The sequence below is a fragment of the Chelonia mydas genome, chromosome 10 (assembly GCF_015237465.2).
Source record: "Chelonia mydas isolate rCheMyd1 chromosome 10, rCheMyd1.pri.v2, whole genome shotgun sequence".
NCBI lineage: Eukaryota > Metazoa > Chordata > Testudines > Cheloniidae > Chelonia > Chelonia mydas.
In genome coordinates, this window is record NC_051250.2 from 22,384,985 (window position 1) to 22,412,377 (window position 27,393).

The 27,393-nt window shown below is 39.1% G+C and overlaps 1 protein-coding gene and 1 long non-coding RNA gene across 4 annotated transcripts in view; one reads left to right on the forward strand and one right to left on the reverse strand.

The window, feature by feature from the left end:
- The window catches only part of TXNDC11 (thioredoxin domain containing 11), a 100,636-nt gene that overhangs the window by 6,493 nt on the left and 66,750 nt on the right, over positions 1-27,393 (forward strand). For 2 of the 3 annotated variants that reach the window (XM_037910347.2, XM_037910349.2), the window contains exons 2-5: positions 3,915-4,131; positions 6,745-6,842; positions 9,213-9,342; positions 24,696-24,789. In XM_037910347.2, the coding sequence (XP_037766275.1) occupies positions 3,915-4,131; positions 6,745-6,842; positions 9,213-9,342; positions 24,696-24,789 (539 nt within the window). Of the gene's footprint in view, positions 1-3,914; positions 4,132-6,744; positions 6,843-9,212; positions 9,343-24,695; positions 24,790-27,393 lie in introns of those variants that run through there. The other variant, XM_037910348.2, reaches the window with a different exon arrangement.
- On the reverse strand, positions 1,177-26,838 carry LOC119567166. Its single transcript, XR_005227006.2, has 3 exons — positions 24,038-26,838; positions 23,664-23,798; positions 1,177-1,798 (listed from the first exon to the last, which is right to left on the reverse strand). It is a non-coding gene; the product is annotated as an uncharacterized LOC119567166 (long non-coding RNA).

Genomic DNA, 27,393 nt, shown 5'->3' on the forward strand with positions numbered 1-27,393 from the left:
ATTCTGCCTGGCTCCCAGAAGCAGTGGCATGTCCCCCCCTCTGGCTTCTATGTGAAGGGGCAGCCAGGGGGTTCTACATGCTGCCTCTGCCCCAAGCACCACCTGCACAGCTCCCATTGGCCAGGAACCATGGCCAATGGGAGCTGCAGGGGTGGCACCTGCAGACAGGGCAGCGTGCAGAGCTGCCTGGCTGTGCCTTCATGTAGGAGCCAGAGGGGGGACATGCTGTTGCTTCTGGGAGCTGCTTGAGGTAAGTGCCGCGCAGCGCCTGCTACCCTTGACCCACTCCTGCGCCCCAACCCCCTGCCCCAGCCTTGTACCCCCTCTTGCCATCCGAACCCCTCAGTCCCATACTGGCGCACCCTCTTGAACCCCAAACCCCTCATCCCCAGCCCCACCCCAGAGCCTGCACCCCCAGCTGGTGCCCTCACCCCCTCCCACACCCCAACCCCCAATTTCGTGAGTATTCATGGCCCGCCATACAATTTCCATACTCCGATGTGGCCCTCAGGCCAAAAAGTTTGCCCACCGCTGGCTTAGGGGATACCATGACTTAGGCAAGAAAGACAACTTTACAGGCCAGATTCCGATCTCATTTATACTAGTGTAAATCTGTAGTAACTCAGTACATTTATTTTGTATTTAAGCCAATGTAAAAGATAGAGAATCTGACCCTGAGAATTCTTACAGTATAGTAAGAACCTAGGCCACGAACCTGCAAATACTTACAAATGTGCTTCACTGTACGACCGTGAGCACTCTGGGCACGCACAGTAGTAAAGCTGAGCACATGCAGTTTTTGCAGGATCAGAGCGCTATATATGAGAGTTTCTGGACAGTAGTTTTTAATGCTATTTATTCTATCAGAAAAACAACAACCTAAAACAGTGTGTTCAGTTCCACTGCTATCTCTTTTGTTATGTCTTTCTTGTGGACAGTTTCCAATAGGAGATTGCATCTTCTACCTGAGTGAGATCTGCTTCCTGTAGGGAACATTCTTCTCTAGGAAAGCTAAAGCAGAAGTTAATATACCCCCAAAATAATAGGAGGACCATGAGTATTTATCACAAATAATCCTGACAGAGTGTTGATGGAAAAGAAAGATTGTTTAAAGGTGAATCCTGTTTGTTTTATCACAGATCAACTAAATCAGTTCATGAATAGACAATGGTAAATACTATGAAATTCAGTAACTGAGAGGAGAGCTTTTGTTCAGTCATTTAAAATAAGACACTTTAATAGTATTTGCTTAAAATCTCAATTTAAAATCTCTTTTAAACCCTCACTTCATTTAATTAGTGATCTGCGACAGGTAGTTAATTAAAATTGAGGATGGATCCTCAGTTATAAATCAGCATAGCTCTATTGAAGTCAGTAGAGCTATGCTGATTTACATCAACTGAAGACCCAGTCCAGAGATCTTAAATTAAAAGGTTTAGCTTGGTCAGCAATACCAAGAATATGGTGTTCAGATATTCAAAGTTTAACAGAAGAAGCTATTAATAAACGTCAAGATCCAACAATATGTCAATACTGAAGTAAAAATCAATTTCAGTAATAAAGTTAACCTAAGCCTTGTCAGTGTTTATGTAAGACTGCATGTATCAACTAAAACTTTAGAGTTGGTGATGGAATCTTGCAGGGTTTAAGATTTCTTCCTGGCTTTTGGGTTCTTGCTGTTCCTTCCTGTGGGCTGCAGGTACTGCTGCTTTTGCTCTGAGCATCTCTCATTCTGTAATGCCTTTCTCTCTCTTTCTTCACCGTGTGTGTGTAGTCCTCTGGTGTGGACTTAGTTTCTCTGTTGTAAATTGCAAGAGATGTGAAGGCAATTTTTAACCACTTTCTCAAAGTTAACACATATCTTAAGAGATTTTGTTCCTCACTTCTTTACTGGTTTATCGCCTTATGAGCTGGACTCAGTCGCTTCTTTGGCTCATACCTACGTAATAGGATTCATCAGTTCATGTCAACATTTGTAATGCTGTCTTGATTAAAAATGGCTTTTAAGATCTCTTTGAATACCTAACGTTTGTCTTCAGTCCATTTTCTAAATGTCAGTTTAGTTCCAAAAATATTTGGGTACTTGAAGGCTTTTTTGAATGAGTATAAGCATGTAGGGATAGAATCACAGCTGGTTTAAATCAGCATTGCTCTACTGAGTTATTAGTCTACTATTAAAATAGTCTCTCCAAAATGTATCTTCTTATATGAAACCATCCTTCAGGACCGTTTTTGCATCTTCCTAAGTATGGTGAGTTAGTTGCATTAGAACAGCAATTAATTCCCCAGTTAATATAAATATCTGTGCATTCAAGCCGCTTCCGAAGTTTTCAATAACAAAAGCTCTAAGCAGATGTAACATAACATTTTTGGTACTGTGCTTTTAGCTAGAGTATGTCATTTTCTACTTTATAATTCCTTAACTGTTTTAATGAGGAATGCTTGTTTTTAGAAATGAAAAACTTGCAATCAAAAGAATAACTTACAAATCATCAAGGACAACACAAAATAGTATAAGTATTAAGGGATAAATAGAAAAGGTTTTCCGCTTTAGTTAAAGGTATGAGCTGACAGTGAACTCTAGCGTGCTTTTTCTTATCTTTAAGATTCTGCTTGTGTGTTTCTTTTTTTAATTCTTATAAAAGTAAGGTTTGGTAAATTAATCATTGCTCTATATAAACTTTATTCTAGAATAAATCCCAGATAAGAGAAAGTGTAATCTAAATTTTAAATAGAGATTTGTCAATATAAGAGGAAGGGATAAGATTAGTTTGCTTGGTTGTTTGCTTGAGAGAACAGTTTGCTATGTATTTTTACTCCATTTAAAATGGGATTTTGGGTCAAACCCAGTTCCCTTTAAGAAAGTGAATTTGTCCTGGTGGCTGTTATTTTCTTTAAATAAGATTTATGCCCAGACAGTGGCGTGTTGACAGTACCTTCACATTTAAAACGAGACATGTCTGTTTTGCCCTGTATGAATTTTGGCCTCTTTAATGATTAGTTCTGAGTTTGCAATGAAATAAGCTATAGCAAACATTTTACAAAATACAAAGTTATAATAAGTAAAACATATTAATTACTCCTTCAGAATACAATATAGAAGAAAGAAATACTGAACATTTAGAAGACCAGCTAAATGTAATATTTTTACAGACATAGCTGTTATTTTACATCACAAAACTTTGACTAGTGTCTGTTCTCTTATCACCTAAGGTACAAGAGTTAAAACAGGAGGAGGCCAGGGAAGAATGCTAAATAAACCTCTTATGCTGGTTATTTCTCATGCTAAAGAGAGATGCTATTCCTCCTTTGAAAATTTAAGGGTTTGTGTGTATTAGGATTCATTTTGTGCTACATTGGTTTCATGATTTGATTATTGATTGTGTTCATGCAATAATTTGTTTCTCAGTCTGTTTTTGTTAAATTATTAATATCAGTTTATACTGTTGTCAATTCCTTGATTAATTCATCTGTTCTCCATGATAACCTCAATTTGATTATTGCATTGTTTAGTGTCTTAGGGAAGTGTAGCAAATTTATTAGCTTTATATTTGCTTGTTTAGTTTCTCAAAAAATACATAAAAAGTACACTAAATTTTCTCTCAAGTGGCTGTGAGGTCCAAACAACCTATAAAGATGAGGCCCACTGACCCACTCCTGAATTAACCCCCATTACCACTACAACATAACACACAAGAATATGTCTGATAGTGTTTATTTCTTAAAGCCTATGTTTTATGACATGTCATAGGACTAACCCAGATAATATAAATTTTTGTCATTTGCATCAATTTTGAAGATTTTTGTCATTCCATAACCTTTGCTAGGCATTAGTAAACAAGTGTTTTGGAATGTTTACATATTTTTTGCTGCTGCATTATGTTGTCTAAGTACTTTCTTTTTCTTTCCCTTAGCCGAGCAAAAGATGTAACAATGGCAGCGAAGGTTCCAGTTAATTTCTTCTCCTCAAGATCCCCAGTCCTTGATCTTTTTCGGGGGCAACTGGACTACGCAGATTACATTCGCCAAGATTCTGAAGTTGTACTGTATTTTTTCTATGCCCCATGGTGTGGACAGTCCATTGCAGCAAGGGAAGAAATTGAACAAGTGGCAAGCAGATTGGCAGACCAGGTAATTCCAGTAAAGATGTTGATTAAAAAATGGCTTAGTTGGCCTTCATTCATTTCCAAACTCTGCCTTTCTCTGAGCATCATGGGAAGTCAGTGGGACCTAGATGCTTATGTTTAGCCTGTCCTCTTAATTTTTAAATTAAATGCAGAAAACCGCTGGTCCCCATTCTCTCACATATGTGTTATTCCCACTTCTAGGAGGGGAACTATGTGAATTTCAAGTAATAGAATTTTCTCATAATTCTTGAAAGGGGACCGGGGGTTGTCTTTGTGCAGAAGCAGCAGCTCCTAACCTCCCAAACACTTGAATCCTATGGGATCCAGAGTTCCCTCTGTCTTTACACTGCTACTCAGCTTCTGGACACTTCATATGTACAGCTGTCCTAAAACTCCTATCAGTGGGTTTCATGCCACAGCATAGGAAATGAGTGCAAATTACTGCAGACTTAGGGCTTTGTCTACACTAGCACTTTTTTTTGGCAAAACTTTTGTTGGCTGGATGTGAAAAAAAACACCCCACTGACCGACATAAGTTTCACCAACAAAAGCGCTGGTGTGGATAGTGTTATGTTGGCGGGAGACGCTGTCTTGCAGACATAGCTACCGCCACTTGTTGGGGGTGGTTTAATTATGTCGGCATAGATCGACTACACAGACGAGCTTACAGTGGCACAGCTGAAGCGGTACAGCTGTGCTGCTGTAAGGTCTGTAGTGTAGAACTGGTAATGGGCTCAGGTTCTCCTTAATTTTGGGGGGAAGGGTGAGAGCGTGCTCTGGACTTTTTCTGAAGGGTTTTAATAATCCGCGTGTGACTGAAACAGTCTCCCAAGTGCATATTTTTCTAGAGGCAACCTCTGTGCCTTCAAGATGGTGGAGAGAGAGTGTGGTTCTTCTATCCCCTAGAGAAGTCACGAAGGAGGTTTCATTATGAGAAAGGGATTTTGGACATATGTTTAATCTTTTAGTATACTAAGCCTTGAAAATTTGAGATCCAAGAGGTAAATTTTTCCTGAAATGAATATCATATGAAAAGAAAGAGGTGGTTTAAAATGGAAACATTGTTTAACCTTAACTATAGTGAACAGAAACAGGTAAACATGATGAGGGCCTGGTCAGCTTGACTGAAAACCAACCAGTGATTGTGTTGGTTATATGGATAACACCTTTTAATACATACTAACGTCGTCTTCCGTATGCTTCGCTTCCAGTTGAGTGCTGTTTCTTCTACTTTTTTTAAAGTTTAATTATTACTTTTCTACTCTGCTCAGAATGGTCTAGAAATAAGTCACCATTTCTAAATTTACTTAAGTATCAATACCTAAAATCCAGTTCCATCTTGCTTTGGATCATTCCCTTTCTGTCTTTCCAAACAACAAGAAATAGTTGATTCTTTTTTTTTAAAGAGTATATTTCACCTTTTTGGAAACTTCAGTTGGTACTCCTCTGAATCTTTGAACAATACGGTGCTTATTTTGTTCATTGCTGAGCTCTTTGCTGTGCACTGTGAGATACTGCACATGAAATTGTGAGCAGAGTATACAGAAGAAGTAGTGCAGCAGAAACCTGGATTCTTTAGAAGAGCTCAGTCCACAATCTTTTTAACATAGGTTTGCATTATGTGGTGGTGGGAGGCAGAGAGAGAACTTCTGCCAGGCAGGAGGTGCCCCAGAGTATGTATTTATAAAATTCTGTTGAGGGTCTTTTAACACTTATTGCTGCTCCTGTTCCTATCCCTTAACAGTGAGGCATTCATTGTTCGTGCAATTTCAGCTTTATTTTTGTTTTGTCTTTGTATTATTTAAACAAAATTAAAGAGGTGAAATCATATAACAATCAATTGCTACACTGTCTGTGTTTCAGAGGGTATATTCCCAATCAGTGGGTGGGGATTTACAGATGCAATTCCAGGTAGTTGCATAAATTGTCTGTACATTGTTTGGACAGTAGTCCATTGCATGTGCATTTTATATAGCAGCTGTGTATAGCACCTGTGTTAATCTGTGCAATTATTGGATTTGCCTTTTTTAGAGAGTCAGGTTGTTTGACACAGTTATAGAAGTAAAAAACTAGAGCATAGCATTTTTCAGAAAAGAAACAAAGTCACATACCACATCTATCTTGGATTTTGGTAATTATGTTTGAAATTTTTATTTGATAGTTAATTATTATTATTAATCATATTTATTGCAGTAGTGCTTAAAGACCTATCAATGACGTACACTGTGTGAACAGTTGTTGCCCTGAAGAGCTTACAATCTAACTAGACAAAACAAAGACAGAGTGGTAGAAGGGGTATAACAACAGAGGGAACATGAGATGGCAACAAATGTTATGTCAGTTTCTTGATTTTTTTTGTTTTGTTTTGTTTTAATTTTGCTTATGGATTTAGTTAGGAGAGGATAAGATAAATGGAAAGAAAAGTGAAGAGAGAGGGGACATTGAAGGGAGAGGTGGAGGGGAATAGAAAAGAGGGTAAGAGGGGAAATTGTGGAGTGAACCTGAGATGAAGAGATTTTGGAGGGCAGGGGAGAAAGAGGCTTGCAGCAAACAGCCAGTCAGCACAGGCTAGAGAAAGTCATTTTGATGTGTTTTGTACCTTTTGTCTGTTCTGCAGGTGCTGTTTGTGGCAGTTAACTGCTGGTGGAACCAGGGGAAATGCAGGAAACAGAAACATTTCTTTTATTTTCCTGTGATATATTTGTACCATCGGAGGTAAGAGTTTCACAAATGCGATTTATCTGCATTTTAGATTGCTGGTAGACAGAACATCATAAAAATATCAAGGATGCGGTTTGTAATACATTGGTGTGTCAGAGGGGCTGCGAGCTGAAGTTCATCCCTGTGCAGAGGCCCAGCAGAAAACCTGTGAACTACTTACACCTCCACAGGGCCTGAATGGGACTTAAGTGACTCATAGGCCTTGTGCTTCCCTTTGGTCATAGCTGAATTTCACCTCTTGTGAATAGTCACTTAGGCTAAAGCCTGTCCATAGTTTTGTCCTTAAGCAAAATGCCCATTGACTTCAGTGGGAGGTTTGCCTCAGATGAGGATTCAAGAATTTGGACCTATATCATTTTGTCTTATTTTTAATATTTCCTGCTTGCTTTGGGGGTGGGTAGCATCATTTGGTTTCAATTCAGGAAAGCACCCCTACTGAGGACAGCACTTACGTGCTTAAGTCCCACTGAAGTCAGTGGGGTTTAAGCATGTACTTAATTAAGCAGATGCTTAGGTCTTTTTCTGAACTGGGGCCTCTACCAGTGTTATGCACTGGAAGTTTGGTATCCTTAGTGTCCCTTTACATCTTTTCTTTTTTGATTTTTGTCTGAACTTGAAAATAAGACACTGAGCATGTTGCCTGACACTAGTCTCAGTGGAGGCAGGTGCTGTGCAGTCTCCCACATCTATTTCTACCTGTGCACCTTAGTCCTGCACTGTGGCTCCCCGTCTTTTCCAGTCCAGCATTTCTCCCTTGAGTAGTCAACTAATCATGTAAACTGTACAACATTGTTTTATTTGCGCATGTTTACTAATGCTTCAATTCTCAACTCATTTTATGTAGATGAGGGGAGAATGCTGAAATTTGCTGACAAGCCCTGAATTTCAGCTGACTACATACACAGGTTGCACTGAAATAACTTAAAACGGTATAAGAACTGATTTAGTTAAATCAGTGCAAACTCTGAAATCGACACACATCATTGATTTATCTTGAGTCTGTAAATTTATCAGTACAAACTAAATCAATATAAGCCAGGTTTAAATTGATATGAGGGTCCACATAGAAAGTTGCACCAAAATAATAAAAGGTTTCAGTTACAACTGATTTAGTTATTTCCTTTTGTTTGTATTTACCAGCCCTCTTATAGTTACATGTTAAGCTCTAAAGCATATTTTCTCCACAGTATGATTTGGATTAGTGTGGTCTTTGTACTTAGGAGGGTGCAAAATTAATTAGTGTAGCAGATTTTTGCTTAGACTCTTCATTTTATGTATAAGTGTGTGTTTAAAAATAAAATTCCCAAACAAACAACACACACCACTTTACAGGTCATTATAGATTAGTGTGCTTGAATTGCTTATGCTGTGTGGATGGACTCCTCTACCTCTCCCAAGGTGTTGAACTTCTAAAATTGTATGTTGTGCATGCAGAGTAATATTTTTCAATCAATTTTTCTGACCTATGCATTACATAATAATGTTCCTGTGTGTTGATATAATGCATGTTGCTAATAATCCCAAGAGCTGTAATAATACCAGTTGACATGATCTAGTGGACTGCCTCTGGAACAATTCAATCTGTATGAATACATGGTATCTTTTAATGCAGAGTAATATTTTTCTTATAATGTTATATATATTACATATAATTATGTGCAAAACTACATCAAGGTTCTAAGTGACTCCCACAGAGGGAATGCAACTGGGAGAGTTAAGACTACACTTTATGCTTTTAAGTACTACACCTAACTTTCTTTTGACTGATTTATTTAATTGTTCAGTGTGGTGTTAAATCTAATCAGATGGCAGTTAACAGAGTGCCACTTGTGAAAGCCTACTTCATTCTTGCATCATTTGTGTGATGGAGTAGCAGTATTTGCACCTGTCTAGTTTAATTCTTTGTTGTTTTCTTTTTTAATCCTCAAGGATTTTTTAAATCTATATTTTTTGCTGTCATGTGTGTCTATTGAGGTGTATTGACAAAGCAGAATGGCCTATTGCTCCACATGCTAATTAGGCCATTTTGTAAATTTTTGCCTATCTTTTATCAACTTTTTTTTTTAATAAGACTCGTAGATTGTCTTAATTCCCAGATCCTTACTATCACACACAATCATAGGCTCTTTATCGGAGTCTCTGTTATTTCAGTAAGTAAATTCTGAATGGGTCTCACTTCTAGTCCCTTAACACTGATACTCTATCAGCTACAGAATTTACTCTTAATCAGCACTAGGAACATCCTCTGCTCTCTAGGGACTGAGCATCATGTCTATGTATTACTCCCAGCCAGGGACTCCATTGTTAATTTAGTGTTTGCAGCTTAACCTTCATCTTAATGTATTATTATTTTTTTGGTACTAGTTTTGGACCAATTGAATACAAAGGCCCTATGAGTGCTGTTTATATTGAAAAGTTTGTTCGCCGGGTGATGACACCACTACTCTACATCTCGTCTCGATCAAAATTACTAGATTTCCTCTCATATTATGAGGTACTTGTCTCTCTTGTCTAGTTTTACCATTTGTGGTTCTGAAAGGGTTTGATTTGTTTCAGGATTAAATCTGACCTTCTCCAAATCAGTAGGTTTTTTCAGGGTCTCAGAAACCTGCAGTGCATCTCAAGTGTTCTTACAAGTATAACACGTGAAATAACAGACCAGAAATACCAGTTCCTAATACTGACTACATATTTCCTGCATTATATGAATTTCAGTGTTTCCCTAGTTTATGATTATTAATTTGTATTACAGTAGTGTCTAGAGACCACAATTAAGAATGTGGTTCCTCTGTATGAGGTGTTGTATAGTCTTTGCCCCAAAGAGTTTACAGTTTAAGTTTGGATTGCAGTCAAAGGATGAATAATAGAATTAATGTTTAAAATAGAAGTCAAAGTAGTATTACAAATTTCTAATAAATGAGAATATCTGTCAAGTAAAAGCTCACATTAAATCAAATGAATAACTGGCTTCTAGAGACAAACGAATTCTTCACTACTTGATAACCTATATTCGTTTATAGTATAACTTCACACTTTTAATCCACATCAGGGGGTGTTGCATTGTGTTTGACTAGCTTTCAGGTTCTGGTGTTTACTTACACTGTGGCAGTGCCCAAAATGTGGTAGGTTGCTTTCCAAACGCACATTAAAACATGGTCCCTGCTTTGAAGAGTGTGCAATCTAAAAAGACGTACAAATGAAGGCCAGGGAAAAGAGATACTACATGCAAGCAAAGTTGTCTGGATGATGATTTGCACATGTCATTTTAGTTGCTTTTTTTTTGTTTCTGTATATGGGAAGATTGTGGGAGAGACAAGAGGATTGATAAATAGAGCATGGATTTGATGTACATAGGAGGCATAATGGACAGCAGGGAAGTCTGAGACTAAGTGTGGGGAGGAAGAGGAAAATGGAGATGGGAAAATAGCGAGTGGGGTAGTTTTGATGGCGTGGGGAGCGTGGTGGCCAGAAAGTAAGGTCCTAATGCAAAGGAGGTTTTGTTAGAGAGAAGCAAGAGCAAAAAACAGTCAACAAAATGTGAAATTTGACTAGTTCAAATTTGAGGTTTCCAATGAAGTCAGGAAGCGGTAGGGTGAGAAGTCCCTGCTGATACTACTGTTACTCCTCTGAAGAATTCTGGAGTGCCTCTGACTAATGTGGAGCCCCTATATGTTTGTTGTATGTGCTGCTGCAAAATGGGAGCTGCTGAGCCCCCCTCTTTATTGCAGCTGCCACCCTAGTCTCTCTTGCTCCCAGCAGGATGCAGGCCTTGACTAATAAAAGGCTCCTTGTCCCTGCTGTCCATCGTTGTCTCAGCAGACGCTTGGGGCATGGCTTAATCTTTTGGCCATGCTGCCTGTCTTCCCTCACTACCAGCCCACCATTATGGTCCATGGATTACAGTAAAAGTTAGGGCTACATTCTTTTCTCAGTCCATAGTGGAATGTTATAGGGAAGTTTTGCACAGAGATCAAGGGTGGCATGTGGATTTTATGTAGTAAGTAAACTTTTAGTTATCATTATTTCTATTTGTTCAATTCCTTATTGTCACATGTGGTGCCATTCAGTGGGAAAATATACTCCCCTTTTAGGATTATGGCTTCTTCTGCCCTTTGATTATCTTCTTTCCCCATGCTCCTTTTTTTCCAGTTTCTTTCCCTTTTTCTTTGTGTGTTTCCTCTGGCCTTCCCTCTGTATTTTCTTCTCTGCAGCAACATTTTCCACACTATTTGGGTTTGCTCCCACAGATGGTCAACAATGAAATGTTCAATGTGGACAGTAACATTTCATTGAGTTTTAGCACTTGTCTCAATGAAATCAGTGGGTGGTGGGGATTCACAACCCTCATCCTCATTTTTTTCAAGTAGTCCATCGATTGAGGTGGACATCATAGCATCTGTTACACTTGATTCATGTTTGGAAGATTTTCTTCACAACCAAGAGGGCAAGAGTGTTTTTTTTTTTTTTTTTTAAATTAAATCTTAGATTATTAATGTGCCACTAGTTTAAAGTTTCAGATTTCAGTACCATCAATAAGGATCAAATCCAGTCAGAATTCCTTTAATCACATCAAGTAGTCTCTTAACAATTGAATGCCTTATCCCTTATTCAGGCCAGACTCTAACCGAAGTTAATAAGATTGTCCTACATAGTGAATATGAGAACAGCCCCGAAGAGTACTTGGAAGACCATGACATCAGTGTATATTGTACATACAATATGGGTTAGAGGGAGGAGAAAATAATGTGGACTAGTACTTTAAACAAGCAGATCTCCAAAATGACAAGTTTTGAAAAGTGGTACCTCTTGTGCATAATTTCTTTGATATGGCTCTTTACTATGCCATTATGTCTGTACAACCGAATAACATACCTTCCAAGATGTGATAATGTACTCTGGTTGGGTCTTGCTGTCTCTGAAAACAGTTCTCAAAGCAGAAAGGTATGGATTAAAAGTGAATCAGTGATGCATGGAAGTAAGTGTGTGTGTATATTCTGGGAAAGATAGTTTTGCCGGAGTCACTTACATCTACAAAAGGAATTAAATTTAGAGTTCAACCTAACCCTCTTTCCTTAACTCACTCTGTTGTACTTAGGTCTTTCAGGGGAGTGCCAAAAGGCTGGATGAAGCTATATATATTGTCTGTTCAGTGTTGCAATACTTCTTTCTCTAGATGCTATGGGGTGAGTTTGTGATTGCTTGAGGATTGCCTTTTTTTTTTTTTTTGGCTGAATTTCCTTGTTTTATTAATTTAAATCCAACTTTTTATACATTTAATTTATTGTAGTCATGTGGTTTAACACAGTGGCTCTCAATCTTTACAGACTACTGTACCCCTTCTAGGAGTCTGATTTGTCTCACGTACCCCCAAGTGTCATCTCATTTAAAAACTACTTGCTTACAAAATCAGACATAAAAATACAAAAGTGTCACAGTACACTATTACTGAAAAATTGCTTACTTTCTCATTTTACCATGTAATTATAAAAAAAATCCACTGGAATATAAATATAGTACTTACATTTCAGCATATAGTATATAGAGCAGTATAAACAAGTCATTGTCTGTATGAAAATTTAGTTTGTACTGATTTCGCTAGTGCTTTTTTATATAGCATGTTGTAAAACGAGGCAAATATTTAGATGAGTTGATGTACCCCTGGAAGACCTCTGCATACACCCAGGAGTACGTGTACCGCTGGTTGAGAACCACTGGTTTACCATAGCTCATCTAATACTAAGGGCAAGAAGACTTCATGATTTAACAGTCTTTTTACAGTGTAGTAGCATCAGAAATGGATAGAGATTGTGAGTTGAGCTAGTGCTAGTGTAACCCACACACCTTCTGGGTGTGGTGTTCTGTCCCATCTAGTGGTACCGAGACTACTTAGAGAAATAAAATGAGTCTGTCAGCTGTTAAACTGAGTCTGTTACGCTAGCTGCTATGCATACTAGCAAGAGCTCTCCTTTTTTTTGTCTGAGACACCTTCCTTTTTGGTTAATGAAAGTGCTGTAGTACATTCTTGAGGTCTGTTGTCACAACTATATAACTAGCAGTGTTTCACATCATGACATATTTAAAATGAAGTTTCAGAGTAGCAGCCGTGTTAGTCTGTATTCGCAAAAAGAAAAGGAGTACTTGTGGCACCTTAGAAACTAACCAGTTTATTTGAGCATAAGCTTTCGTGAGCTACAGCTCACTTCATCGGATGCACAATGAAGTGAACCTGTCAGTAGTATATATTACTAAGGTAGATGAAGCAGCTGCATTTCTTTCATGCAAACCTGTGTAATTTCATAGCTACTCAACTGATTAAGAAGTGTATCTCTGTTTGTGATGCTTGATTCTTCTTTTGCTTTCTGAGGATACAACTGACAACTTTGCCTTTCTGGGTGAGGGCATCCAACATCCTCTTAAGAATACCTCTAAATTGGTAAGGTTTGATAGACATATGTAATTCTTTTTAAAAACAAAATGGGCCCTTGAGTTCTAGGATACTGACAGATGCTCTTAAAATTGGGCTGTATTTAAAAATATCACTTATTCTATTGACATAACATTTGTGATTGTTTCTCTGAAACATAAAAGCAGCCTCAGGTAGCCATTGCTTATATCAAAATGCTAGGTTGTACAAAATGTGCTCTAAAGTTTAGACAAGTACAGTTGTCAAATAATTTAGGTGGAGAACAATTTTCTGTTTTGCAGTCTGGTATGTGTAAGAAAGAACCTGTATGCTATCAGATTGATGCACGGGGAAGGATCTTCAGCTGGATGAGTTGAAATTGTATTTTGAAGAATGTTATATCTTCAAAACAAAGCATGATGCAACTTGAAACACCAGGCAAACAAAGACTTTTGGTTTCAGAGTGGTAGTCATGTTAGTGTGTATCAGCAAAAACAATGAGGAGTACTTGTGGCACCTTAGAGACTAACCAATTTATTTGGACGTAAGCTTTCATGGGCTAAAATCCATCTGATGAAGTGGGTTTTAGCTCATGAAAACTTATTCCCAAATAAATTTTAGTCTCTAAGGTGCACAAGTACTCCTCTGTTTTTTTTAAAGACTTTTGGATTACTTCTGATTCATGGTACCTGGAGATGTCCTGAGGAAGAGCCCAAAGCCTGAGAAGGACAGTGAATAGGAGGAGGGTCTATGGAGTGTCTAGATCCCATACTGTTTAAGGGATTATACATCAGGAAATAAAGCCCTCATCTTGTAAAGGGATTGCTAAAAGCAGATCCATATGTTGACATGAATTCCTTTGCAGAATCTAAGTTTGTGATTCATGTGTTCATCTAAATGGCAGCCACTGCAAGGCATGCAAGTTGGGCATAAGATATTTTCTAATGGTCGCCTCTGGTATCAGACATGTTATGTCATTTTGCACTGGCTGCAAGACATAGGGTTGCATTGTGACAGCCCAGAATAGGGGGAATTGCAGTAGTTAAACTGAAATGACAAAGTTGTGGGTGGCATTGGTGAAACTGAACTTTGGTGGCAAATTTTTTTTTCTTTGCTGGCAGATACGTTAGTTGCACTTCATGAAGGCTTATTTTCCTTTTAAAAGGACAAACTGCTGTTTTTGAGCTCCAGTTATTGTGCAAACACAGATTCTTATTTGTCTTTCTCCTTTTTTGAACTTTTTATTTACAGTTTTTGCAGTAAAAATGATAATGCCACAGTGAGAAATGTACACTGATATTAGCAGACATAGTCTATATAAATGAATGGGACTATTCTTTTAACTTTTAAAAGGTGATTATCTTGACTTTTGATTGTGATGGCTGAAAAATTGGGAGTCGTCTTTATGGATAATACATATATCCTCCTCTTTTTTTATTTAAAGAAGAAAAAAGCTTTTTTTCCCTTCTCTCTTCTTTAATTTTTTTAGGGCTAATATTGTTCTAACCTTTTAAATTCATGCATAGCAGTGTTGCTTTGTGTTTTGAGCAAAGAAGTGATAGTCAGGAGTTACCTACTTCTATCCCTGTTTCTGCGCCTGATTTACTGTGTGACACTGGGCAACTCTTTTACTCAGTTTTGTCATTTTGAAATGAATAGTAATTTTTACCTACCTCCTGATGGCTTCTGGGATTTAATTAATGTATGTAAGGTGCTTTGATATCCTCCAGTGGAAGAAGCCATAAGAAATACAAGGTATTCCTTTTAAAATAATCATATTTAGCTGTTTAACGTCATTTATATTTTTAGTGCACATTCAAACTCTTTTCTCTCCCAGTTTCAAAACTCATCTATGTCCTTCCAAAGTCAGCAATGTTTATTTTACATCTGGCGCATTCTGTTTTTATAGGACAGTCTCTTATAACAGAGAAAACAAATCCTTGTTGGTTCCAGTGTAAAGGGGACTAAAAAATAGGTCTCCTTTGTCGGCTAAATGAATGTTCTCCAAGCACTATGTCAGCTGTCTTGTGACTCCTGCCGCTACTAAAGACAACTGTTATGGTGAAGAGGGGGAAATAGCAGCCAACTCAAGCAACTAGAGCACCAGTGAGACTGAAGCTGCCAGCCACAAGTGGGAGAGGCAAGAGTAGAGAAGAGCGGAATTGGATAGCTATGCCATAAGTTTAGGTAGTGGGGAGAGAAAAGGACCAGATGGCTGGGCAGCATTTGCTGTGCAGAGAAAACCCAGAACACCTGGAAGTGTTCAGGAAAGCAGAGGGTGAGAGAGGAACAGATCAGTTAGGAGGGGAAGATGGGTTTAAAAGCAAAACTAGACAGTGTGATTCAAATTTTGCCACATTAAAAAGCAGTAAAATACTTACAATTATTTTTCTAAAATTGCTTTTCCATGTAAGCCCAGGGACAGTGTGCAGCTGTGAATTCGGAGAGGATGGGGTCCCTGAAATAACTTCTGAATTATGATGATGTTAACTCTGTGAAAAAGTTGGAGAATCTCTATCCTGAGGCATATGTGTTTTGGTTTGGAGAACAGGAAACATGAGCAGATTTCTATGGATTTCCTCTCTTAACAGTGCGCCTTTTTTTTGGCTAACCTCTTGTGTTGACCCTCATCTTTTACATGCTAAAATGTTAATTTCTTGTAATAAGAAGAAACCAAATTTTTACTATGACTAATCAGGAGTCATTTTGATTTCCAGCTTTTTGTAGCTAGAACTCAACCCTACAGTGTGTACATTGTGATTTCCTGTGTTTGGACCAGGGGAAGTCTGTGGAAAAACAGTTTGCTGTAAATTATACTTTTAGTCATATCACTGATCTTATTTTGGGGATTCTTTGTTTATGAGAGACATAGGAAAATCTCAGAATACCATTTAGTTTGTTAGATGGCCAAAAAAAGATTTAAACTATTTCTGAGCAGAATATTTTATTTTTTCTTATTGTGCCAGGGGACACATTTTGTAAGGGACTGGTGTGATATATTTGGGGGAATTAGCAATTCATATTTACAAGTGTCCCTTTTCTTCCTCTTCATTTACACAGACAAAAAGTACATCAGAAGTGAAATTCTTCAAAATTAAATGTACAAAACATTTTTGATTGAATGTCGGAAAGGATGTAGAGAATTTTGATCAACATTTGACTTTGTTTTGACATCTTATTTAAGATGAAAATAGCAAGTTGATGGGAAAGTGACTGTATAACAAAAATAGATTAGTAAAGATTAATAGACCGAAAAGCTATACTTAATGCCACAAGAGGGCCACAAACCCTATGATAAAATACCTGGTTGAAAAATGTATTATTTTCTAGATTTGAAAGTGCTGATTCTTCTCTCCGTAAAACTAGTATAGAACTCTGTTGAAGGCAGCAGTGGACTTACACCATTGTAAAAATGGTATGAGATCGGAACTGGAATTGTTTGAGAGATGCAGGAAAAATTGCAGAATAGTATTTGGGGTCTTAGGACCCCCCCCCCCCAAAAAAAAAAAAAAAAAGATTTAAATTACTTCAGGAGTAAGATTTACTGCTTCTAAGAAGTCTCTGAGTCTGTGTCCTCTGTGTACTCTGAGTCTGCCTTTTTTTTTTTTTTTTTTTTTTTTTTTTTTTTTTTGAGTTAGAGTTATTTTAACAAAATGTTAAACTCTGACTCAGTTCTTCAGCTGTTTAACCAGATTATTCAGGAGCAACATCCTCCATCTGAGGTGCTTAAGCAGCAGACTTTTTCCTTCAGTAGTGTCAGGTGAGAGACTGGCCTAAGAAGAGTAAACAAAAAACACAAAGATGCACAGCATGCTTACGCTCTTCACATCTAAGGGAGACCAAGCTGGAAGGAGCTCTTCATAACACGAACTCCCCCTTTTGCTCCAGCTCTGGGAAAATGCCTTCTGATCAGTGCGAGTTGAGTGGGTCATTTGTTCACCAGCTGCTTAGGAAGCTGGCTCCCATCTCTGCTACAGTAGTGCCCAGCTTTAGATCAGTGATAAGGGAACAATCTCCATCGTAGCCTGTGTCTGTCTAGGGAAAATTGAATTATCCACCTCAGGAATTAGTCACAACTCTCCCTCCTTTTCCTTTCTGCCTGGCTAGGTCAGTAGCAGGGAGATGTTTCCCGTACACATAGGAAAATAAAAGGAGTACTTGTGGTACCTTAGAGACTAACCAGTTTATTTGAGCATGAGCTTTCGTGAGCTACAGCTCACTTCATCGGATGCATAGCATATCGTGGAAACTGCAGAAGACATTATATACACACAGAGACCATGAAACAAAACTTCCTCCCACCTCACTCCCCCGCTGGCAACAGCTTATCTAAAGTGATCCTCAAGTAGAGCCATTTCCAGCACAAATCCAGGTTTTCTCACCCTTTCCCCCCCCCCCACACACATACAAATTCACTCTCCTACTGGCAACAGCCCATCCCCCTTTGAAACCCCTCTTTATAATGCGCATGATAATCAAGGTGGGTCACCTCCAGCATTAATCCAGGTTTTCTCACCCCCCCCCACACCCCCCCCTTTTTTTTCCAAAAACCACACACACAAACTCATTCTCCTGCTGGCAACAGCTCATCTTACAATGTGCACAGCAATAATCCAAGTTTAACCAGAACGTCTTGGGGGGGGGGGGGTTTGCAGGAAAAAAAACAACAAGGGGAGACAGGCTACCTTGCATAATGACTTAGCCACTCCCAGTCTCTATTCAAGCCCAAATTAATAGTATCCAATTTGCAAATGAATTCCAATTCAGCAGTTTCTCGCTGGAGTCTGGATTTGAAGTTTTTTTGCTTTAAGATAGCGACCCTCATGTCTGTGATTGCGTGACCAGAGAGACTGAAGTGTTCTCCGACTGGTTTATGAATGTTATAATTCTTGACATCTGATTTGTGTCCATTTATTCTTTTACGTAGAGACTGTCCAGTTTGACCAATGTACATGGCAGAGGGGCATTGCTGGCACATGATGGCATATATCACATTGGTGGATGTGCAGGTGAACGAGCCTCTGATAGTGTGGCTGATGTTGTTAGGCCCTGTGATGGTGTCCCCTGAATAGATATGTGGGCACAGTTGGCAACGGGCTTTGTTGCAAGGATAGGTTCCTGGGCTAGTGGTTCTGTTGTGTGGTATGTGGTTGTTGGTGAGTATTCGCTTCAGGTTGGGGGGCTGTCTGTAGGCAAGGACTGGCCTTTCTCCCAAGATTTGTGAGAGTGTTGGGTCATCCTTCAGGATAGGTTGTAGATCCTTAATAATGCGTTGGAGGGGTTTTAGTTGGGGGCTGAAGGTGACGGCTAGTGGCGTTCTGTTATTTTCTTTGTTAGGCCTGTCCTGTAGTAGGTGACTTCTGGGAACTCTTCTGGCTCTATCAATCTGTTTCTTCACTTCCGCAGGTGGGTATTGTAGGTGTAAGAATGCTTGATAGAGATCTTGTAGGTGTTTGTCTCTGTCTGAGGGGTTGGAGCAAATGCGGTTGTATCGCAGAGCTTGGCTGTAGACGATGGATCGTGTGGTGTGGTCAGGGTGAAAGCTGGAGGCATGTAGGTAGGAATAGCGGTCAGTAGGTTTCCGGTATAGGGTGGTGTTGATGTGACCATCGTTTATTAGCACTGTAGTGTCCAGGAAGTGGATCTCTTGTGTGGACTGGACCAGGCTGAGGTTGATGGTGGGATGGAAATTGTTGAAATCATGGTGGAATTCCTCAAGGGCTTCTTTTCCATGGGTCCAGATGATGAAGATGTCATCAATATAGCGCAAGTAAAGTAGGGGCGTTAGGGGACGAGAGCTGAGGAAGCGTTGTTCTAAATCAGCCATAAAAATGTTGGCATACTGTGGGGCCATGCGGGTACCCATAGCAGTGCCGCTGATCTGAAGGTATACATTGTCCCCAAATGTAAAATAGTTATGGGTAAGGACAAAGTCACAAAGTTCAGCCACCAGGTTAGCCGTGACATTATCGGGGATAGTGTTCTTGATGGCTTGTAGTCCATCTTTGTGTGGAATGTTGGTGTAGAGGGCTTCTACACCAACATTCCACACAAAGATGGACTACAAGCCATCAAGAACACTATCCCCGATAATGTCACGGCTAACCTGGTGGCTGAACTTTGTGACTTTGTCCTTACCCATAACTATTTTACATTTGGGGACAATGTATACCTTCAGATCAGCGGCACTGCTATGGGTACCCGCATGGCCCCACAGTATGCCAACATTTTTATGGCTGATTTAGAACAACGCTTCCTCAGCTCTCGTCCCCTAACGCCCCTACTTTACTTGCGCTATATTGATGACATCTTCATCATCTGGACCCATGGAAAAGAAGCCCTTGAGGAATTCCACCATGATTTCAACAATTTCCATCCCACCATCAACCTCAGCCTGGTCCAGTCCACACAAGAGATCCACTTCCTGGACACTACAGTGCTAATAAACGATGGTCACATCAACACCACCCTATACCGGAAACCTACTGACTGCTATTCCTACCTACATGCCTCCAGCTTTCACCCTGACCACACCACACGATCCATCGTCTACAGCCAAGCTCTGCGATACAACCGCATTTGCTCCAACCCCTCAGACAGAGACAAACACCTACAAGATCTCTATCAAGCATTCTTACACCTACAATACCCACCTGCGGAAGTGAAGAAACAGATTGATAGAGCCAGAAGAGTTCCCAGAAGTCACCTACTACAGGACAGGCCTAACAAAGAAAATAACAGAACGCCACTAGCCGTCACCTTCAGCCCCCAACTAAAACCCCTCCAACGCATTATTAAGGATCTACAACCTATCCTGAAGGATGACCCAACACTCTCACAAATCTTGGGAGAAAGGCCAGTCCTTGCCTACAGACAGCCCCCCAACCTGAAGCGAATACTCACCAACAACCACATACCACACAACAGAACCACTAGCCCAGGAACCTATCCTTGCAACAAAGCCCGTTGCCAACTGTGCCCACATATCTATTCAGGGGACACCATCACAGGGCCTAACAACATCAGCCACACTATCAGAGGCTCGTTCACCTGCACATCCACCAATGTGATATATGCCATCATGTGCCAGCAATGCCCCTCTGCCATGTACATTGGTCAAACTGGACAGTCTCTACGTAAAAGAATAAATGGACACAAATCAGATGTCAAGAATTATAACATTCATAAACCAGTCGGAGAACACTTCAATCTCTCTGGTCACGCAATCACAGACATGAGGGTCGCTATCTTAAAGCAAAAAAACTTCAAATCCAGACTCCAGCGAGAAACTGCTGAATTGGAATTCATTTGCAAATTGGATACTATTAATTTGGGCTTGAATAGAGACTGGGAGTGGCTAAGTCATTATGCAAGGTAGCCTGTCTCCCCTTGTTGTTTTTTTTCCTGCAAACCCCCCCCCAAGACGTTCTGGTTAAACTTGGATTATTGCTGTGCACATTGTAAGATGAGCTGTTGCCAGCAGGAGAATGAGTTTGTGTGTGTGGTTTTTGGAAAAAAAGGGGGGTGTGTGTGGGGGGGGTGAGAAAACCTGGATTAATGCTGGAGGTGACCCACCTTGATTATCATGCGCATTATAAAGAGGGGTTTCAAAGGGGGATGGGCTGTTGCCAGTAGGAGAGTGAATTTGTATGTGTGTGTGGGGGGGGGAAAGGGTGAGAAAACCTGGATTTGTGCTGGAAATGGCTCTACTTGAGGATCACTTTAGATAAGCTGTTGCCAGCGGGGGAGTGAGGTGGGAGGAAGTTTTGTTTCATGGTCTCTGTGTGTATATAATGTCTTCTGCAGTTTCCACGATATGCTATGCATCCGATGAAGTGAGCTGTAGCTCACGAAAGCTCATGCTCAAATAAACTGGTTAGTCTCTAAGGTGCCACAAGTACTCCTTTTCTTTTTACGAATACAGACTAACACGGCTGTTACTCTGAAACCTGACATAGGAAAATAGACAGCCTTCATCTCTGTGAAGCTACCTCACCCCAATCCACAGTTCCTTCCTTAACTTTTAAGAGCCTTAGCTGATATAGTGCTTTTTGTTGGTGGTTCTGGGCCCAAAAGATAAGTTTCCCCTTTAAAGTGTTCCTCTCCTTAAGAACAACGAGGAGTCCCATGGCACCTTACAGACTAACAGATTTATTTGGGCATAAGCTTTCATGGGTAAAAAACTCACTTCTTCAGATGCACTGAGTGAAAATTACAAATGCAGACATTATTATACTGACACATGAAGAGAAGGGTGTTCCCTTACAAGTGGAGAACCAGTGTTGACAGGCCGCTCAAGGAACATATCCACATTAGCTCTGATCATGCTAGTGTGCTAAAAATAGTGTGTAGCTATGGCAGCATGAGCAGTCTGAGGGGTTAGTGGCCCTAAGTACCTGCCTAGCATCTTGGATGGTACGTACTCGGGGTGGCTAGCCCCTTGCGTCACTGTGGCTGTCCTCTATTTTTAGCATGCTAGCTTGATCAGAGCTAGTGTGGGTATGTCCGCTCAAGATGGGACTCTGACCCTGGAGCTCGAAGTGTACACATATCTTTTGATTCTACTTGTCCCAGAAAAAGTGAGGAAATCCCTAGTGTCTCTATCTCCCTTTCTCAAGAAGAGAGAAAGAAAGCATCCTTCATCAGACAGCAGTATAGATCCTGTCACTGCTCTAGTGCTGAAGAGAAAAGATCAAGACCATGGAGTCATGCTTCTTCCTCCCAATGAGACTGGGGGCAGATGGAGGTAAAATAGTCCAAGCAGCAGGACAAAACCAGAGTGGAAAAAATCCAGAAGCCCTGAATCAGTTCTTATCCTCCAGTTCTTCCTCATTCACAGAAGAAGGGGAACTTTCAGAATCAGAACGGTTTCAGAAGAGAGAGAAATCAAGAGAATTCCGAAGAGAAGTGTCCATTTTACACCACACTAAAAAGAGAACTGAGAGCCTGGTGTAGTTCAATCTCTCAAAAAACCCAGAAGAACCAATCTAGTAAAATAAGGCAAAATGAACAGAAAACATTTCCCAGTATCTTCTAAGTAGGAGCTGTGTATCCCCCTTCATTTGACCCTCCCCAGAATCAGTGAGTGTGTAGTCCTTGAATCCCAGAAGTGGCAGAGATCCCGAACTTTTACACACATCAAAAGAATGTCAGACTCAATCTTTCTTCCCAAAGTGGGAGCAGTATGACTTTTTTTGTTTAAAGACACAGCTATACCTGTAGGTAACTTCCTTTCTCAAACTATTGGAAAAAGCCTGGAAGCTAGTTAAAGATTTTGTTTTGAAGCCTCCTTCGTGCCCCTTTGAATATCTGTAGCTTCTGGGTACTTTTCCATAACCACTGCTGTCTTGATGTAGGATGTAGTTTGTTGGTAATATCTCGCAATCAGTTGCTATAAAGGATCACAAACTTCATGTAGAAAATAAAGGTAGAATATATTTTAGTAAAGCTGTGATTATATTTTATAATCCATATTTGAATAATTTATCATTCAAAGACAAGAAAATCAAAGCCACCTCATGAAGTATCTCACTGGTTCCTTCTCTTCATTGGATGCTTCTCTCAACTGCTTACATTTCATAGTTCCAGCAATGGTGGGCAATATTGTAGTAAGTTGAAATATGTGGCTGGGCTCTTAAAACATCTCTCTTGAGATGGGACAACCAGAACGGCATGCCGTATTCAAGGTGTGCTTGTACAGTGGATTTATATAGTGTCACGATATTTTCTGTCTTCTTATCTATCCCTTTCCTGATGGTTCCTAACATTATTCCCTTTTTGGCTGTTGCTGCTGCACATTGAGCAGGTGTTTTCAGAAAACTATCCACACTGACTCCAAGATCTTTGTTGAGTGGTAACAGCTAATTTAGATCCCATCATTTTGTATGTATCATTGGGATTGTGTTTTCCAATGTGCATTACTTTGCATTTATCAACATTGAATTTCATCTGCCGTTTTCTTACCCAGTCACCCAGTTTTGTGAGATCCCTTTGTAGCTCTTCACAGTTTGCTTTTCCAGTCATGGGTCTTATTTGAGTAGAGACTGTCAGGCATGCCCAGTTGTCTAATGTGGGGTTGTATGCGTGTGAGAGAGAGAGAGTGTGAGTGTGTGTGTACGCAAGACAGAGAGAGTGTGTGAGATATGGACAAATGTCTGTGTATTTGGGACTTGGACGAGACTACAGAACTCATTTTCAGCTGTACTTTAAGGCAGAATTTGAAATGTGACACCTGACCTTTTTCACTTAAAAGTTATTTCACTAGGAAAAGTGAATGCAGAGAAATCTTTTTGCATCATAGAACAGTGAAAGGATAACCATCCACACTTACAACAAATAAAATTCAGTATCTCACGTTAATATTAACAAGTTGCATTTAGTGTTCATTTTTAAAAGGTAACTTTTAAACCTACTTTGTAGCTCTTTGTCGAGATAGCAGTGCAGTTATCAAGAGAATGAAGTGTGAATAAGAGTCCGACACCTGAGCTCCAGGTCTGGGAACATGCCTCCTGATCAGTGCAAGTTGAGTGTGTGATGAATTGTTTTATCTGCAAATGCAAATATAAATGGTTCAAAGAAGGCTGTCTTACATTCTGATCTGTCTGCTCAAGTATCTAAGTTCTAAGAATCACTTTTGTACCCCTTCACTATTATCACATGGAATAGGATCTGTAATCTCTGCCTATTTTGATGTTACCAGTATTCTCCGCACCCTCAACCCAGTCTCGATGGACAAAAATTTTGTCTCTCTTTCTGGAGATCACAGATCCTTTAAATCTCAAATTACCTGGTTGCCTGGGCCAGGATCTGGGTTTCTTCCCTTTGTTTTTGTGAAATCAGTCTCTCACTGATTTCCCTTGCAAGAATCTCATATGGCTGATGGCTTCCCAGTGTGATGTAGACTGGCAGTCATGCAGAGGCTTCATATATAGATGTGAATCATGCACAGTATAGTAAAAACTTAAAGAAAACCAAGTATTTTATGTTGAAAAAGGGTTACAGTTGACTTCATTGTACAATGACACATTAAATCCCAAATCTCAATTTCAAAAGAACGCAGTATGGTGCTATGTAGAAAATGAAATATTCCATCAACGTGGTGGTGCTGAAGCTTGACTCCTGCAAGTATTTTAAATTATTACCATTTGCTTAGAGAATAATGTAACCACTAACAGAGGAAATATGTAACACTGAAATTATAGTGTTCTGCATATATACAGATTTGGTCTTGTGCACGTTTTCCAAATTATAGTATTGGCTGATTTTTTTCCCCTCCTTTAAGATCCACTTTTCTTGCAGAGAAAAATGGCTAGTTTGTTTTTCCAAAACAAAACAGCCCATTAATGTTTAATCTGTTTGTTTTTTACTATAGTTAAATAATTGCAGTGTCCCATAAATGTGTACTTTTGTAATAGCTTAGCTAACTCTAATTCTTATTCTTGCAGCCTGGAGTTCTAGGATATTTTGAGTTCAATGCTTCACCTCAGCCTCCTGGTTATTTGACATTCTTCACATCAGCATTACATTCATTAAAGAAAGGTAAAAGCTTAATCTTAAGAATTTAAGGCACCTTTGCAAATAGTTTACATATGTGAACTTCAGTTCTCATCTGAAATATTTTGTAATTTGAGAATTACAGCTCTTAGTATTGGTCTGACGACTAAGTTGTATTCCTTTGTTAATAGACAATGAATGGATTAAGGAATAAAACAAAAATTAATTAAATAAAAGGTATCTTATATATTTTGTGGACAGGCAGAGTGGAATAAAATACATAGTGTGTTTATCTGTTGTCACATTTTCATAGCCTAATAAATGTGATCTTCATTTTGTATAGTTTACTAAATATATCCAGCAAGTCTTATTTGCCAAGTCTCTCCACTTTATTGAAGGAACTGCAGTTCCTGTTTCATGTCGCATTTCATTGTCTACTATTTGGGTACAAAAGTACTCAAAAGTAAATATAATTTTTGTAGCCAAATGAAAATGAAGCAAAATCACAAGTCTAAGTAAAATTGAGTGCATTCCTGTTTTTAGGATCTGATCCTTCAAACAGTTACACTTGAGTAGCTTTACTCATATGAGCAATCTCTTCAAAAACATAGATTTGAGATTGCTGATTTGCCACTTAAAGTTCATGGTATGTTTGTCTATTTTTCAGGTAAGTTTTGTTTTACACTGGAGTCAGAAGTCTGGTAGTGCAAGACATGACACTGGGGCTCATCCTCAGGTCTTTCCTGTCTCTTTGTTTAATTTAGCTTCTGGCTGTTTCACTTCCCCATTTTACATTACTTAATGTCTCGGAAACATCTTGTAAATTTCTTCAAGTTACCTTTTCCACTGAAAGATGCTAAACAAAGAAATATTTACTTCCTTGGGGGTGATTATGGTAAAACGAAGATAGATTCTTCTTACATGGAGCTTAGGTTAGACAACTGCTAACAAAAGGAGATGCGCCTTCCACAGTGGTAACTTAGAATCAAGAAATTTGACCCCCCCCTTCCCTCCCCCCCAAAAAAAGGTTATGTATAAAGAAGAACTAAATCTTTCTTCATTTCTTTTTTAAGGGGGAAAAGTAAAACTCTGAGAGTGGGCTCTGTTGCTGACTGATGATCATTGATTTGGTTTATGTCTGTTTTAGTGGCTAGTAGATGGATATTCATGCTGATGGGGGTAGGTTGACTATCTAAGCAAAGGACATATCTGTATTTTGGAGAGTTTTATTCTAGTTTCCAAATTAAAGGAGAACTAACCCCCCAAATGTTTCATGTTTCAGTGCATAAACATAAAGCATAACGTATTTATCTGTATTTTGAAAGGTTATTTTAAAATGTAATTGTGTTCCTGTTGTAGCTTTTTAAGTGCTGAGCATTTTTACCACATTTTCCTAGGAGCAGAAGCAATGATGTCATAAACTAAAGTGCTTTACACACCACTGAGCAGGCCTCCCTAATTAAACCATCAGTTTCTTAACTCTGAGTACATTGCAGAGAAAAGTGCACAAAACATTTATGCATTTAAAATGCTTCATCTCTGAAACAAGAGCTTGTACACCAAGAATAAATACAGTGTAAAATATAATTACAAAAATATCTTAAAGAACATTATTTGTTTTCATGTTTGCAGCCTGTAAATGTCATAATTTTTTTAGGTGTAATGAACATGGTATCTGGATAATTTTATGCCAAATGTTGCGGAAACACTAAATAATAAAACTTTTATAGCCTCTTTTATCCAGTTGGATGCATACATTATATTAATTCTCACAACAGTCTTGTGAAAAGAGTAATTATCATTGACCCAACTTCATAGGTTGGGGACCTGCGGTATAAAAAGATGGAGTAGCTTGCCCAAGATAAGTGAATCGGTGGCAAAATTTGGCAGAACAGAGTAGTCCCAGCTTTCAGTTTGATATATTATTAATTAGTCATCCTTTGAGACCCAATCCTTATTTTATGTTTTTAATTTTCCTTAATTATGCAGATCAATAATTTGTGTTTTAAAATGCTGAGGAAGACAGGTTATCTTATTTTTGCTGGTTGAGTAATTCTTTTAACTCTTACGTGTTTTGTCGTATACATTAAGGCAAACTAGATACCTTATAAAGAAAAGGAGTACTTGTGGCACCTTAGAGACTAACAAATTTATTTGAGCATAAGCTTTCGTGAGCTACAGCTCACTTCATCGGATGCATTTCTGATGAAGTGAGCTGTAGCTCACGAAAGCTTATGCTCAAATAAATTTGTTAGTCTCTAAGGTGCCACAAGTACTCCTTTTCTTTTTGCGAATACAGACTAGCACGGCTGCTACTCTGAAACCTGTCTAGATACCTTATAGTTTGCACTAGCCGGGTCTATACAGGGCAGCTATAGCACAGCACATTTAGAACACTTTACAAATTACACCCCTCGAATGTGCTTTGCTGTGACATGTAGACAAGCGCTTATACTCTTAGATTGTTCAGAAGAATTATGCTGCCATCTTTAACACATACTATTACAGTAAGATTTAATCTATAAGGTATTTATTATGATGGGAAAGCAGAGTAGGAGGAAAAAGCTGAGTGTTGTTCTGTGGCATGAAATCCTATTCAAGGAGCTGATTCTAGAAGGTATAGAGCATTGATGTCAGTGGATACGGGTA